A 16,543-nucleotide genomic window follows, 5' to 3' on the forward strand; every position below is an offset into this window, starting at 1 on the left:
GACTGACTAAGTAGCTTCATAGTAGCTTTAATCGTTCATAAGTTTTGACAGTTCAGGTGACCGATCCTAAAGAAACGTTCTCTAAAGAAGATCTGACTGCGAAGTTATTTATAAATAAAATCCAGATTGGACGTTGTACAAAAGTAAACTTTTCGGACGGTGGAACTTAATTGCCATAGAAGCTCAAATGTATGAAATGATCTCACCCACAAGAGAGTATGCCATTGTTTATACAGATATAATGAGAAGCTATGAATTACAGGTACTTAAACGCTGGCGTTTAATAAAACAAAGTAACTACATTAGTGGAACTTACACTCAATACTCACGTTTGTGCACTGAAACAAGAAGTTCTTCTAGACCAGCTCTGGACCAACATTTGAAACCTCTTCCGAAGTGGTCTATGAAGTAATGAAAGAACGTTGCACAGCGTAACTTTGTTTCAAGTACTCCTTGAAAACTGGTTAAAATAACCTGGATCTCACAGGACTCGGGATCAGTTTATTTCTTACTAAGAAAGAACATGCTTTCAGAGCACAGCACTAAACTGAAAAACAGCCTATGTTTGTCTTAGACACATAGAGCACATACACATCATAACACACAACTCCTTGATCTGTTACATTATCTTGTAGAAGTGGATTTTGTTGTGGCCTAAGGGACGATCCGTGCGGTTCTTAATAATCCCAATCTTCCTCAGGTGTTTCATTTTAAAACTTTAGTTTGCATAATCATCTTGCGTTGCATAACCCTCCTCTGATTTGGCAGAAGCATCTGTCATCGTTTCACCTCTCCTTAGCAGATGTTTGATTATTAATGTCTGCGGTGCCACTACAGTTCAGGCTCTGCTTTTATTTGCAATCACTTCACGTATTCTTCTTTTGACCATTTCACTCTCTTTTGTTTTTGTTTTGTCTTCTTCACCCCTTTCTTTTTGCATGTCTCTTCTACTGCCTGTGTTTGTTGTGGCCGAATGAAGAACTGGAACCATCGAGCTGTCACTCAAGTAGGCCTTTCATCTCAAAAACCTCCATTTGATTGATACGGTCCCTCGAGGGGCCAATCAGACATTGATGTATAACTCATACAGCAATAGAACGTACTGCTGTATCACCTATCTTATGAGATTTTACATTGAATCCCTGACATTGAGATGTTTGGTTGGTGTGTATTATAGCGTATGGTGTGCGTTTGTGTTAGTGTGTGTTATTCATTGGTTGTGTTGATTGGTATGCAAGAATTCATGCACATGGCCCTGATGTACTATGGTAACACAATTGTTGTAGTATAATCTCTATTTGTTTAAAGTGTTTCAATTTTTTTCCAAGTTTAGCACTTTTGTTTAACTCTGTGCAGAGTTACGACACTCGATCTCGACATGGTTGCTAGTAATGTTTCTTTTTTTTTACCATCTCTTCTACACATACCTGCTTCTGTTATAGTTTAGCACAACACAGAAATTGTTCATTAAGGTTATTTTTGACAACATTCCAGCGAGTTTATTCAGATCCGAGAAGCTGTTTTGGCTGCTCAGGTGCTGTTTCAGCGCTCTTTATTGTTGATTTCAGAGGGCTGGCTTGGCAGACGCCTGTGCATATTTATAAGTGCATATTTATAAATACAGAGCATCTGCACTTGGGGAGACAAGGCACTTTATTTAGACTCAAGAAAACAGTGCCTGTATAATTACTTCTGCCTATAGTACATAATGTTTGTTGGATAGATCGACAAAATAAAGGGACATTTCACACAAAAATGTACTCGCCTTTATGTCATTCCTATTTGTACTGTCTGTACTGTACTTGTTTGTCTACAGAACACAAAATGAGACATTTTGAAGAACGCAGGGAACCAAACAACTTTGCCCCCCATTGACTTCATCTTTTGTGTTCCACATATACACATATATTTAAATGACATGAGGGTGAATAAATGATGACAGAATGTTTATTTGTTAGGTGAAGCATCCCTTTAAACAACTTTGCAAACCATATCAACACACACATGTATGTCTTTCAATGAACAAAACAGTGCACTTCGCTATACAGTATGTCTAACTGTCCCTCTCTCTCTCTGTCTCACAGGGTATCAGTAGTTTATTTAGTTCGCTGAAGGTGGTCCGGCTGTTGCGTCTGGGCCGGGTGGCTCGTAAACTAGATCACTACATTGAATATGGTGCGGCTGTCCTGGTTCTTCTGGTTTGTGTGTTTGGGCTGGCCGCCCATTGGCTGGCCTGCATATGGTACAGCATTGGAGACTATGAGGTTATTGATGAGGATCATAACACAGTACGTACAGACAGCTGGCTTTACATGCTCGGCGAGTCCATGGGGATGCCCTACCGGTTTAATTTCAGCGGGACAGGAAGATGGGAAGGCGGACCCACGAAAGATTCGGTCTACATCACATCTCTGTACTTCACCATGACCAGCCTTACCAGTATTGGCTTTGGAAACATCGCCCCAACCACAGATGGAGAGAAGATCTTTGCGGTGGCCATGATGATGATTGGGTGTAAGTTTAGATTTAAATCACATATCTAATTAACATCTGTGTCATACACCTGTGTTTTTTCCATGAAAACAGTGTTTTTAGGATATGTTATGAAACAGGCGGTTTTAAAAATATAGATTTTCTTTCCATCATACAAATTAAGTGGCCTTGTCCTTGGAGAGTGTATTTCCTGAAGAGACAACAATGTTATTATGTCTTTTTTGTTTTATGATTTATTGAACAACTCATTACGTTAAAAGGGGAAATATTTTATGGTAACAGAATTGACACAATACCTTGAGACACACGTCTTTTTCATTAATTTAATAGATTGAAAATAGATAGAATAGAAACAAAATGCTGTCTTTTATTTTCCAAATAATCGGTTTTAATCAAAATGCACATTTTACCACAAGAACAAGATAGAAATAAAATCAAGGAACCCCCCCAAAAAATCGATAAAATCAAAATAATATTTATACAACTTTTATATTGGCACATATTGGAAGCTGGCACCATATTGCTTCATTGAAGTCATTTTTTTTACATTCTTTACTGTATTTGCAGTATACTGTTTCTCTAATTAAAGTCACTGAGCATTTGTGATCGTTTCTGACAGTTATCGCTTCTTTGGGGCAAAAAGACACCTGGGAGAACTTAGTGTTGCGTTGACTGTATGATGCTGCAGGGTCATCGACACATGTCATTGAGCTGTGACTCAGAGGAAAATGAGTCAGTGATGAGAGAGAAAGGCAGTGTTTCCATTATATGTACCATTAAACATGACCAGCTGCCTGTATGGGGTTATTTATATGGCGAAACTCCCTCACGAGATGCTTATTGTTTACAGAGTAAACATGCTGCTGTGTTTCGCTCTACAAATGTTTTTCTAGCGCAAACAGTTATTTCTAAACTTCACATACTGTACGGTACACTCAGTTTCATGGGATTAGGTGCTATCTGGAAACCGTGTATTAGATTATATAATATCGTTTTAAAGGTGTAAATTAGTTTTCTGCCAAATAAAAGTGATAGTTCACCCCAAAATAAAAATTCTGTCATTATGTACTGTGTACCCCCTCTAATCATTTAAACCTTTATGACTTTAAGAACGCAAAAGAAGATATTTTGAAGAATGTTGTTAACTGCCCCTATTGACTAGCATTGGTTTTGTATCCATACAATAGAAGTAAATGGGGGCCAGTGCTGTTCGGTTACCAACTTTCTTCAAAAAAGCTCCTTTGTCTTATGCGGAAGGAAGAAAGTCATTTATGTTTGAAATGACAAGAGTGCGAGTAAATGATGATATAAATATAATTTTTGGGTGAACTATCACTTTAAAACAACACATTGAGTCTTTATAGAAATTTTCTCAACTCAAAGCTGTGTAACTAACCTTCTTTAAAATGTTCTACATCTTTCAATGTTCTAAATGCCTATCTCTAAATATAATTAAAAGAAATATATTTCTACACAAAACAACAAAAGACGTAATAGACAAAACAAAACGTTTAATACATAAAACACTCATTTAGCAAAACGCAATCCAAATGTTCCCCTGGCCTGCAGCGATTCAGTGTAGTCAGTTCCCCACCACGTCAAAGTGATTTGTACGACTTTATCTAATAAGAGCATTTCAGGTTTCTGAAAGACGCTGATGTTTCATCATGTTTATGGAGGTGCGTTAAATGAGCAGCGAATGTAAACACTTGATTGAAGCATCAGTTGCATCATACTCAAGGGGTTTGTTGCACAGACTAGCCAAGTTGTGAGCGAATGAGATGTGTCTTTGAAAAAAAAAGACGTGCAGATGCTGATTTCATGGGTTGCTCAGGGAACAGGGCTGGAGCAGGTGCTGGAATGCCTGTTCTGTTGCCGTGGCAACCGCTTGCTTGGGGCACTATTTTAATGACTGATAGAAAAATGCAAATCCGATCGGGACAGGTAGAGACGCACACATGTATGGTGTGTTCTTCCATGCTTTCTGAACATGTATGGTTCATATGTTCATATGTGTGTACGAGCGTTGACGTACACGTGCAGGTTTGTGTGTGAGATGCGGAATCTTTTGAGTTACAGACAAACACGAAGCTCCTTTCATCTTTCCTCCTGCCGAAGTTTTTGACAGCTAATGACTTCATACATATTATAGTATATGTGTATATGAGTCTCGATGCTGAAATACTTTTTTTCTGCTTTGTTTTGTGCGTATGTGATTGATCGCTCAGTTCCTCATCTGTTTACGGTGCAACTCATGAATGCCGGCTGTTAAGTTCGAATATCTTCAAGTGATTTTTTTGCTCTTTTGTGAACACACTTTGCAGTTTGTTTGCATTTTTTTGTGTATTTATGTCATAAAAGATTAAGAATGGTTTGAATACATTTCGGGGTTGCCAGGTCCGTTACACGTTAACATCCAGTTATGGCCGAATGAATTAAACATTGCCGCATGACACATCATCCAGCAGGTTGTCAAAGATCTGCCTAAGGTTGTCTTGTACGGCAATGGTTCTCTATATTATTTACACAAAAAATATACTGTTGGAATAAGAGGGGTAGGCCTTCGGCAGATTTAGTTGCTCACGGACTCAGATGAGTTACTTTGGGGAATGAGCGGTGAACACTAATGAAATAATCTGACAGGCAACACAAATACGATTTTGTGATATTTCCGACTCAAATCCATTTAGCTTTTTATAGTCTGAACAGCACATGAAATCGACTGTTTATAAACTCGATCTAAATCACATCTGGTTTGAAACCATCAGATTTTTAAACTGCGGCTCAGTCTGAACAGTTGGGATAGAATTGTAAATCTCTAAGCATTTTTTGTCTCTGCTCTTTCCTTATACAGACAGTATAGTTAACTTTTGACATAAAGTACATAGAAAATGAGTGATTGTGTTTGAAGTTTTGCATTATGCATGTATGCGCATAGAATGCTTTATTGTTTTATTTTATATCATTTATGAGTTGAGAGTCATTATAATAGACACGAGCAGAGGGGAAATATCCTCTCTATCCAGACTGACAGCTTCTCTCAGTCATGTGTGAGAAGGTCTTTCGGCATCCCGCTGATGTTTACATCATTGCAGATATTGATATCAGAACAAACGGATCACAGATTTCGTCACTTGCAAAATGACAGTGTGAACAGTCACCACTAAAGATGGGATATGAAAACCAAACAGGATTTGTGTGCAGTATGAACAAAAGGATGAAATCCCTCACATGTGCTCTGCCGCAGGGACACATGCTTCAGAGTTCCTGTTTGAACAGAGTATCCAGCCAGATGTGTGCTTAAATGGCCAAAATAATTGACACAGTCAGCATCAGTGTGAACAGAATGTTTTGATCTGAATTAGGATGCTCGAAACATGCTTGAACGGCCAGTCTCATTTATGCGTAAAATAATCCAAGCCTGTTTTCCAGTACATTTGGTACTCAATCAATTTACCTTGGCTAAATTCCCAGGCATCCTAACCTTTCAAATTGACATTGATACGGATTTACGTTGTTCGGGGAGTAAGCCCGCACTCGCCCTGAACGGCTCTGTCACATGGCCCTTTGTAGGTAGTGATGCGAGTTCAATTGGAAGCGGAGATGTCAAGGTATTAAATATTCTGTCACATGTTCGCGTAATGGAGTCACAGGCACGTGGCAGCTTTTGACATAGACCCGTTTCATCTGATCTGATACACTTCCGCTCTCTGGTCCCCTCTTTTTTCTCTTTTCGCTCTCTCTGATGTTTCTAATGCACATACAATAAAAAAGAGCAGTGGATCTCACTGTTTGCGGTTTTCTACCTGCTGGGCTGCTTAGTATACTGTATAAGAAAGTCTTTACTGAGTTCTATACAGCGTCTTCTCAATTTGAGAGTAGTTTTAGATACTATATGTGCATATACATTTACAAGTATAAACCATTATACAGCATTTATTATTTTATACTGTATATCCATTGCAGTTGTTCACATTTTAACTGTGTTTTTATCCTCCAGCTACATAACACAGGATTGTGCCTCTTAGTAATGAGTATGGGACCTTATAAGGAGAATTGGCGCCACTAAACAAACACATCAAATAATGCTATCAATCGGGACTATGAATGGTGATAAGAATGCATGGTCACTGTTAAGGCTGAATTACACAGATGCATTGTCGGGTTTAGTCTATAAGATGGTATGTTTTGAATAAGTGATGAATAGCATAGAAGCCAATTTTTTTGACTATTTTTTATGTGCAGTAGTGTAATGTAGTTGCGTATTGTTAAGTGTGAATAGTCACAGTGCTCTTTAAAGCAATTGACAGTCTGGTTAGAGGTTTGCAAAACTTACTGATAACGGGACAGTACAGACTTCATTCAAATGGTGTTTTGTTGAGTATTTTAGCGTTATGTGCCCTATAGACCTCAGTGAAGAGGTAAACAATGCTGTGTTAATGCCGTTCTAGAAGAACTTCCTTTTTCAGTTACGAAAAGCGATTTAACAAAATACAAGTACCAGAATATTTACAACTGATTTAAAATAGTAAGCAAATATCTGTCAGATTTAAATATGTACGATTTAAAAAATACTAATAATACATAAATGAAAACTGAAATTAGAAGAGCTTCCAAACCAGTGTTTACATATTGCAAAGTGGTCTATAAAAATTCGCTTTTGTAGCCAAAGCAAGGCAAGATTTTTTTTTTATACTATATATTTATTTATATATAATATACATTTCACAAACAAAGGTTATTCAAAGTGCTTTATACAAATAAATGATTTACATAGAGAAAAAACAACACATAATAGGAGATCTTTAAAAATAAATGATTTTAATTATTTTAAAGATATAAAAAAAACACTAAAATCAATAAAAGGACACACAATTTTATTTTAAAATGTGTATACAAATAGAAATTAAACAAAATGAAGAATAAAATAAAATGCAAAAAATGCACGGCTAACACAAACTTCTTTAATCTGGATTTTAAATGTTTCGCAAACATTTTGTAAACGTTATACTGAATCAAATCTCATTGATAATAATATAAGCATATCTTTTACATTGCTTTGTATACCAAATATATAGTTAGAGAGATCGTTTTAGCAAGATTTACATTGGTCATTATGAGTGTTGTGAATACAAATGTTATGGTTCGCTACTGTCGGTAAGAAGTATACACAGTATGAATTTATAGAGCAATATGTTTTCGAAGCAATTGGAGAGAGGGAGGTGAAGTCAAGACCGTGCTGTATAATGCTGGCAGTACAATTAATCATCTGCTCTAATCAAATTACACTAAGACAGATTTATCTTCTCCACCCCATGTTTGTCTTCTCTCCAGCACTCCACCTCTCTTTCTCCATCGCTGGCACTGGTCCAACTGATCTCAACTTCGAGATGTATGCGTCTTTTTCAGAATTTGTGTCATGAATGCGCCACTGAGATGCAGAGACAAACACTGCGGCAGTTTTCTGCTCAACAGGGCAGGTGTTTAAACATCAAGGCAAAAACTTCATGAAAAATGTATACGCTTCTGCTAATGAAGCTGGTGTTACAGTACGATCCCTGTGGAGCAGTCTGGGCTTTAGTGTTGCTGAATGAGCAAGATGCTGGGCTCGGTATCTCTTCACTTCATGGGTCATTCTTATTTAGAATGAAACCTTTGTGTGCAGGTTGGGTGCACAAATATTAGACTTCCACCATTCAGCAGTTGTTTTATGTTTCTGCGAAGCTCAAGTTTAAAGGAAGATTTAGGAACTGTCAAAAAATTAACAACCACAGCTGGATGATTATGCTTGTATGTTTTCATGAAGCCCAAAGCACAAAGATAACTAGATTTAAGGCTTGTAGATGAAAGAAACTGAGATAAATATGGCTCCGTTTCCACTGTAATTCAGCCTCTCTAGATGCTGTTCTTCCCTTTGAGTCGTTGTGTACCTCAGGAGGAACAGAATAACCCAAATGTAACTATTTTTAGAAAAGATGTTAAATTCATGAAACCTCAGCTTTAGCTGAACAGCAATTGAAGGTGTGAAAGAGAGAGAGAGGAGAGAGACAGTTTGTCTTCTTTTTGGGAGGATGAATTTAAATTTACCAGCCACTTTATGATAAAAAAAAACTTGAAACCACATTATTTATTTTAGTGACCTTAGTGATCTGTTACTGTCAAGCACTGTACCATTGAAAGATCACAGAATATTCCTTCTGTCAAATGGAATGAAGCTGGTTGTGTGAAAGTGTCTGTGATGATACAGTGACTCTTAAAAACACACAAAAAATTAAATATACGTTTTTTAGAGCAGCTTAACTTTAGCGTATCGTTAAAGTTAGTAAGTTGCAAATAGAACAATAAGCATAAAGGTGTTTTATTGGAATAACTTCTGTATAGTATTGTATAAACAACATTAAATAGATCTGATATCTCCGATTCTTAAACACAGCTACTTAAATGTATGTAAATACAATATAAATGCATTGCATCCAGTGTGTGGAAATCTAGTTAATGTGATTAAATGATGGGTATAATAAAAAGTTGTTGATATATTGACAGTTCCTTATTATTTCTTAAACTTGAGTTACAAACAATGGGTTAAAACATAACTTACAACCCAACCGTTGGGTTTTTCCCATTTTGACCCAGTTAAAAATTACCCAGATTGCATTAATGAGGTAATATAGTTGTGATTAGGGTTGGGCCGATAGACCATGTCTTTTTCCACCGCCAATGGCTAACAGACATTTCAACGAATGTTCGCTTTCGTCACATGACTCTCGCTACTCTCTGCTACAATAGCCAATATGAACAAGGCTAAAGGGGCATATAAGCTTGTGCTGTACAGATCAGACATAATAAAGATAAAATAAAGCTGTATAAAGATAACGCTCAGATTGCGCAGACCCGCCTGACTTCATAACTGTATACAAAGATCCATGTCTTCGCAGCTCGTGTTGTATAAAGAAGACGCGGCTGACTTTATAACTGCCCAGCTCGCTCAGTATAGAAAATGTGAAGCTATGTCACGGCGTTACATACACGACGCTATTTTCTTTCAAATATTGACATATATCTGGGTGTAACATGCTTCCGAAATGTAGAAAAATTTAGGATGGAGCTTGATTTCCTATGGGAATTTAATGGATTGTTGGAAGTAGGAAGCTTGGCCATTAATCCATCCAGTCCTGCCCTCACACTGAGACCTATACAGTACATCATTGAAGAGGAAGTATTAAGTGCATGTCATTGCGCACTGCGTGATGTCCAAGTATGTCACAGTAATTAAATAAAGTATTAAAGATGAAATTTCAAAAGGATTTCTGTAATTTTGAATCCGTATGTTAGAAATATAGTGTCTTGTTTACAATAATGTTTTTGATTTGGTACTCAAGGGGGCCCCTTGGTGGTGCAGGGGCCCTACGCAACTTATATAGTTTGACGTTAGACGTTCGATTGTTGTGAATTTAGGGACTGTCTCCAAAGTTACAAAGACAGTAATATACACGTTTAGGAGACTCCCAGACGTCTACGGCACTGACATAACCTACATGGATATCTCATTTATTATAAACCTTTAAGTATTCCATTAAAAAATAAGAAGAAATTACAGTTTGCATTTCATGGCGACTAGCACGTTCGCCTCACACCTCCAGGGTTGGGGGTTCGATTCCCGCTTCCGACTTGTGTGTGTGGAGTTTGCATGTTCTCCCCGTGCCTCGGGGGTTTCCTCCGGGTACTCTGGTTTCCTCCCCTGGTCCAAAGACATGCATGGTAGGTTGATTGGCATCTCTGGAAAAATTGTCCGTAGGTTGTGAGTGCGTGAGTGAATGAGTGAGTGTGTGTGCCCTGCGATGGGTTGGCACTCCATCCAGGGTGTATCCTGCCTTGATGCCCGATGACTCCTGAGATAGGCGCAGGCTCCCCGTGACCCGAGGTAGTTCGGATAAGCGGTAGAAAATGGAATGGAATGGAATTTCATTGCGACTTTAAAAAGCAATTGATGACAGAACTATTCTGCGTACACTTGACAAATACATTTATTGACCCCATAACCGTTAAACTTTGAAACCCCTATGTTTTGTGATATAACTGGTCTTTTTACTGTTCCTACTTATAAATGTAGCTTATCTGTGCTTTTTGTTGTCTAGACACAATGTTAAATTCTCACTTATTTGTAAGAAATGAATACATTTAATACTCATTTGTATTAATTAATACATATATATTTAAACTTACTTCATGCACTGTTGAATGTTCGGGTCTGATCATTCAGTTCAGCCTGGACAATCTTAGCTGTCTTATATCAATAAACAGACTGACAAGCTCTGTGTTGCATACACACATTTAAAGAGCCGCGTTGATATAAGAGGGAGGGTGCTGTGTAATCTCAAAGCGCTGTAATGAGCTGCCTGCTTTATTTATTTGTTCATTTGCTAATAAAGATTGATCCATTTCTCTTATGGAATAAGACTTGAATGGCTGTGTTTGTTTGGTCTGACGGGACAATTTGTGTTATAATCCCCGAAATCAATTTATTATGTTGAACTTCGAGGTGGCAGGGTGAACAAACTCTCACCCGCTGACCTTACTGTCTTATACAACTGCCCATGTTTGTTTCTGGTGTGTGCGTGTTCGGTAGGGGCTCTCCTGTTTTTGCCAAGTGGTTGATATCCTTAGGACAACATCATGTTGACCCTGGGACAACATTTAAATCAACCAATCAGATTTCTGAAATAAATTTATTTTAAGTTTAATCTTCCAACCAGGATTAGGTGCATCTAGACCATTGTTTTACACTTATCATTCCCCTCGGATTTTGGGGGTCAGTTATGGTTAGGGTGGGGATTTGGTGTGGGTTTAGGTTTTATTTATAAAAATGTTGTCCTTAGGTCAACAAAATTTGTTGTCTTGAGGACATCAACCACTTGGCAAAATCAGGTTGAGTGTTCGGTAGGACAGCTGCTGTCAGCTCTGCTCCACATTCTTGTCACCCTGGAGCCAAATCTGTCCCAAATCAGCAAAGATTGTCACATTGCATATCTGTGTTCGATGCATTTGAGATCTGACTGTTGAAAGAGTTTTTGGTTGAAAAAGGTTGAAAGTAATGGATGGAATAAGGACTATGCTGTATAGTGTTGTGAGTTTTCCGGTGTCCTGTAACATAAATAAATGGCAGCACTCAGCTGTGGTTGTTTTTCCTTACACTTCTGATCTGTAGGCATTTAGGAGGGAATACACACACACACACACGCAGGGTTCCTACATACATAATTAGATTTCCTTCTGTGTGCAGAGCCATTACAGGCCGACTAAATCAGTTTAAAAGGGAAAATCACTCGTCTTTATTGAATTATCTTCCTTTTGTGCTGTGCTCTCACTCATTTACAATTTACTGTGTTATTCATCATCATCATCTCTCCCTCTCTCTCCCTCTCTCTATTGTCTGGAGCTGGTGACTGATTGAATAATACTTTTCTCATGTAACCTGTCTAGTGACCAGCTGACAAGAAGATGCTTGTCAGAAGATAAATGACACGCTTGTACACATACACTCCATCAAATCTCCATCAGCTCTTAATCAATAGCCAATTTATCTCTAATCGGTAGTTACTCGGAAAACAAATGAACCCAGAACATCACAAGACCAGTGACATCATCCAGTTTATTGCACATTTATTAATTATACAAACGTAACTGGCATTAATCCTAGGAGTGAAATAAGTGCGGAAACATTTAACTACTTTTGTGACAATCGATTTTTTATATCGTTGCTGTCCTTCTGAAACCTCGAACGTCCAGTTCTTAAGGAAACACACTACACTTTTAAAACGATTAAATACTGTGTTGTCAAAGTTGACAAGCACTTTTTAATACTTTTTGTTAGATATTTCCAAAACCCAGTGACAAACAAGAAGGGTGACTATTAATAATGATTTATGGCAAAAATAAATAAAAGATATGGAGATACAAGGTTTCTGAAGGACAGCAGCGCGTAAGAAAAGTATAAATGTTGCATATTTTCACTCTTTATTTAAAGTTGCAATCTGTAACTTTTCTTGGTTCAAAATAAACAAACTAAGCTTCAAATATTGATTTGTAAGATTTTTAAGATAAGTATGCAAAGTAACAGCAGTTTTATGTTTTATACAGAGATGGCGATACATGGGCAAAAGTTACAGATTGCAGCTTTATCATTTAATGTCGACCAAAAAAGTTAATCTCTCCTTTTGTGTGTCTTTTGCTTAGCTCTCCTCTACGCCACCATCTTCGGTAATGTGACTACTATTTTCCAGCAGATGTACGCCAACACGAACCGATATCATGAGATGATCAACAGTGTGCGGGACTTCCTAAAGCTCTACCAGGTGCCCAAAGGCCTGAGCGAGAGGGTTATGGATTACATCGCCTCCACCTGGTCTATGTCCCACGGTATCGACACTGAGAAGGTGAATGCTCTATGGGGCACACTTGTCATTTTGAAGCGGGGTTATTCTCGCAACGCTTTTACAGGGTTAACCGTGCATTGCGGTGTCAAACGTGTGCAGTGTGAAACGATGCAGGGGTAGAAATGATACGACCAGGCGCTTAGCAACAGACGCCCAATCAAAAAACTGAGCAGCGCTTCCCTCATGTCACAAGCTGTGTACAGTCACAGAAACTCCATGTGCAGTTTAAACAATCCTTTGAGTTTTCCATTTATTTGAGTAAGGAGTAATATATAGCTTTCCTGTAGCTCAGTGGTAAGAGCATTGCGTTAACAACGCAAGGTTGTGGGTTCGATCCCAGGGGATTGCAAATACCTATGTATAAATCTATAGGATAATGCAATGTAAGTCGATTTGGATAAAAGGATAAAATGCCTAAATATAAATATTTAAAGTGACCACGCACTGTTTTTATTCAGTCAGTTTGATGCTGCAGTATTTATCCAATCACGAGTGTTGACACCGCAAATATGCAAATAAGAATGTTAAACCAGGGTTTAGTGATGCTATAACTAAACCCATGATTCTGTTTACCTGGGGTTTGGAATAACCCAGGGTTAACAATTTCAAGTGTGAAAGCCCTTTTATGCCCAACTCTGCTTACCTAGAATGCACCTGGTCATCTCTCAGGAGCAGTCGCTCTATGTTTGTTTGTTTTTAGCTATGGTTCTCAAATGTTTGTGTGCGGTTAAGCATTTTATTAGTGTGATTCTTAAGCAAGATGCTTTCTCCCGCTGTGTGTTTAGACTCGTCCTGTCCTGAACACTCAAACCACAGGGGGTGGGGGGTAACAGCATGACTCTGTGGATATGACACCCCCTTTAGACGGTTTTGCCACAATGCTCCAGCTGTCTCATATTCTCTTCCTTTCTTTCATTCTCTCTCTCTCTCTCTCTCTCTCGTGATTTAACCATCTCATCACACAGACTCCCACTGTCCTCCCCAGAGCCGGTCTCCATGTCTCTGTGACAACCGCATCCAGAAAGGGAGATGCTCTGTTTAAGTGAGGGGCTGCTGGGAAAGGCAGCTCAGGGAGACGTCATACACTAATGCACTCCGATGCACACATACATACAGACACTCATACATGTCCTGTATCTCTCTCGTTCTGTCTTTCTGTTTTTTCTCACTCTTTTGTCGTGTTTCACTTTGTGCGCTTTATGATGATAAGCTTGATTTTTTTATGGTAAGACGGTCATAAAATTCGAAATGGTAGAAAAAAAAGGGAAATATGAATTAATGAAAAAATATTACATATACAGGTTTGTCTTTAAGTCCAATAATATTTAAGTGTCCCATCCTTCAATGCAAGATAGATTACATTCGACAGGATAACCAAACAATTTCATCGCTCAAACTGTTCAAATCCAACTGAATTGTCCAGGGAACTTGTTAAAAATAAACTCCATCCGCTTATTTCTAACACCTTCAGATCCTTCAGAACTGTACTCGGAGGGGCCGCTGCTTAACGCAGCCAGATACATCGCACAGATTATAGTTCCTCTGGTGTTAGAGAAATAATGAATACTCCTTTAACTAGATTCTGAACTCTCAAGAGTGTATGTGTCTGTAATGTTTCAAATGTGCGTGCCCGTGTGTTTATCACTGTGATGTCATAATTTGCTTTACCATCTCATTTTCTATACAGTGTTTACATGAATTTGTAAAAACGCTTCTTTCTTCTCTTCTTAGGTGTTGCAGATTTGCCCAAAAGACATGCGTGCCGATATCTGTGTTCATCTGAACAGGAAGGTTTTCAAAGAACATCCTGCTTTCCGATTGGCCAGTGACGGCTGTTTGCGAGCTCTGGCCATGGAGTTCCAGACCATCCACTGCGCTCCAGGCGATCTTATTTATCACGCTGGCGAGAGTGTGGACAGCCTCTGTTTTGTGGTGTCAGGGTCACTGGAGGTCATCCAAGACGACGAGGTGGTCGCCATTCTGGGTAAGTGGATACATTTGACCTGTGAACTAATCAGAAGATGCTCAGTTTATAGTGAGCTATGATGCTTTGCAATAGTGTGCTGTGCTGTAACAGGTTAGACTGGCTTCAGGGTAAAACTTTCAACACAGAATACCATACGTCATTTGAATCACTTTTAAAGGTTGCGAAATACTTTGAAAGAATTTCGTTCTTTGTTATGGAGGAAAAAGAAGTTTGAAAAGTAGCGATTCACTGTTTTCGAACATTCCAACAACCTTTCTTTCTGGAGGCGGGGTTTTAGATTGAGGTTGATCTGTTTGTAACAAAGCTGCATTTGAAAACAAAGACATATTACAAATTCATAGTTTTTACCTTGACGCCTCATTGTCACGCTTCATTCTTTTCGTGGCTTGAAAAATCATCCCCTGAGGCAAACATCTGAAATAGTTCCAGAATTAATCCTGATTATTTTGGATGGAATTTGCTTGAATACTCTCATACCAGTTCATTCTTAAATATCACGTGAGGTATATATATCAAGGCCTTTATAAATATCACAATGTGCTTTTGCATCTTTTTTTAAATGTAATTGTCTTATTAAGGTACAATTCTTACAAATGTATCTTTGTGTGTTCATCGTACAGGATTTAAATCGACACAAGGAAAATTCAATTCGTTCTTTTAAGATGTTTCCAGTATCATTACGATCTTTAAGTAGTACTTCTTTATTTTTTATTTTTTTGAGATGGCAGCACTCCAGCTTGTTGGTGGTAGTTGTTTTTGTCTTCTGTTTGAAGACACTTTCTCAGAAGCACAGAGGAAGAGTTTGTTCAACTGGAAGCTTTAAACGCCTCCTAAATACCCAAAAAAAAAAGAGAGAACCAATGCCATGATGATATAACTTGTGTAATATATTTGCAGACTGCATTTTATCATTTAATGAAATAAATCCAAAAAGTTATAAAGTTTATAAAAGACATCACTGATCTTAGATCACACATCGATGTATGAAGCCCTAGATGTAGCGTTTGTCATTTCCAACGTGTCTCTGTCTCGCAGCACCAGATTAGGCTGCCACGCATGGCGAATCCTCCTAGCTGAGCATCTAATAGCCGTATTTTTCTCTGTTGACAAACTAACGATGCTCCGCTAAATTTGGCTCTCCGCCACGGCTCTCTATGAAGCTGATTTAGGGCCAGTCTGAGGGGCCACAAATGTTCCCTTCTGCCTCTAAAATTTGCTCACACAGAGAGATCAGACCATGAAAACAGAATAAAAGGATTATCGATCGAACCACTTGTATCGTTCTCTGGAGTGGGAAGATTGTGAGAATGGTCAGAGGTCAGCAGGCATCTGTGTGAGTGTTCATTAGGGTCCTGCGCCTGACCTTAGGATCTGTAATGATAGTTTTTTACTAGAACACATATTACCGGCTCTATCCTTCCATACACTTTCAGGACTCTGAACTTCACCCTACACTTAAAGGTACAAAGACTTTGTGCACAGTAAAAGTGCACTGTTGAGTGTTTGTAAGCATTGTTTATTTGACTACACACTTAACACCTCAAGGGGCCATATCATGTGAATGTGAACAGGTACTGTAACTTTCAAAGTTATCAATAGTTTATCCAAAAATTACAATTCTTTTCAATGA

At 38.3% G+C, this 16,543-nt stretch overlaps 1 protein-coding gene across 2 annotated transcripts in view; it reads left to right on the forward strand.

The window, feature by feature from the left end:
- Positions 1-16,543, forward strand: part of kcnh1a (potassium voltage-gated channel, subfamily H (eag-related), member 1a) — a 40,705-nt gene that overhangs the window by 10,116 nt on the left and 14,046 nt on the right. For both annotated transcript variants that reach the window (XM_056768764.1, XM_056768765.1), the window contains 3 exons: positions 2,085-2,514; positions 12,727-12,926; positions 14,658-14,910. In XM_056768764.1, coding sequence (XP_056624742.1) covers positions 2,085-2,514; positions 12,727-12,926; positions 14,658-14,910 — 883 coding nt within the window. The remainder of the gene's footprint in view (positions 1-2,084; positions 2,515-12,726; positions 12,927-14,657; positions 14,911-16,543) is intronic.

This window comes from Triplophysa dalaica, chromosome 15 (assembly GCF_015846415.1).
Source record: "Triplophysa dalaica isolate WHDGS20190420 chromosome 15, ASM1584641v1, whole genome shotgun sequence".
Lineage (NCBI taxonomy): Eukaryota > Metazoa > Chordata > Actinopteri > Cypriniformes > Nemacheilidae > Triplophysa > Triplophysa dalaica.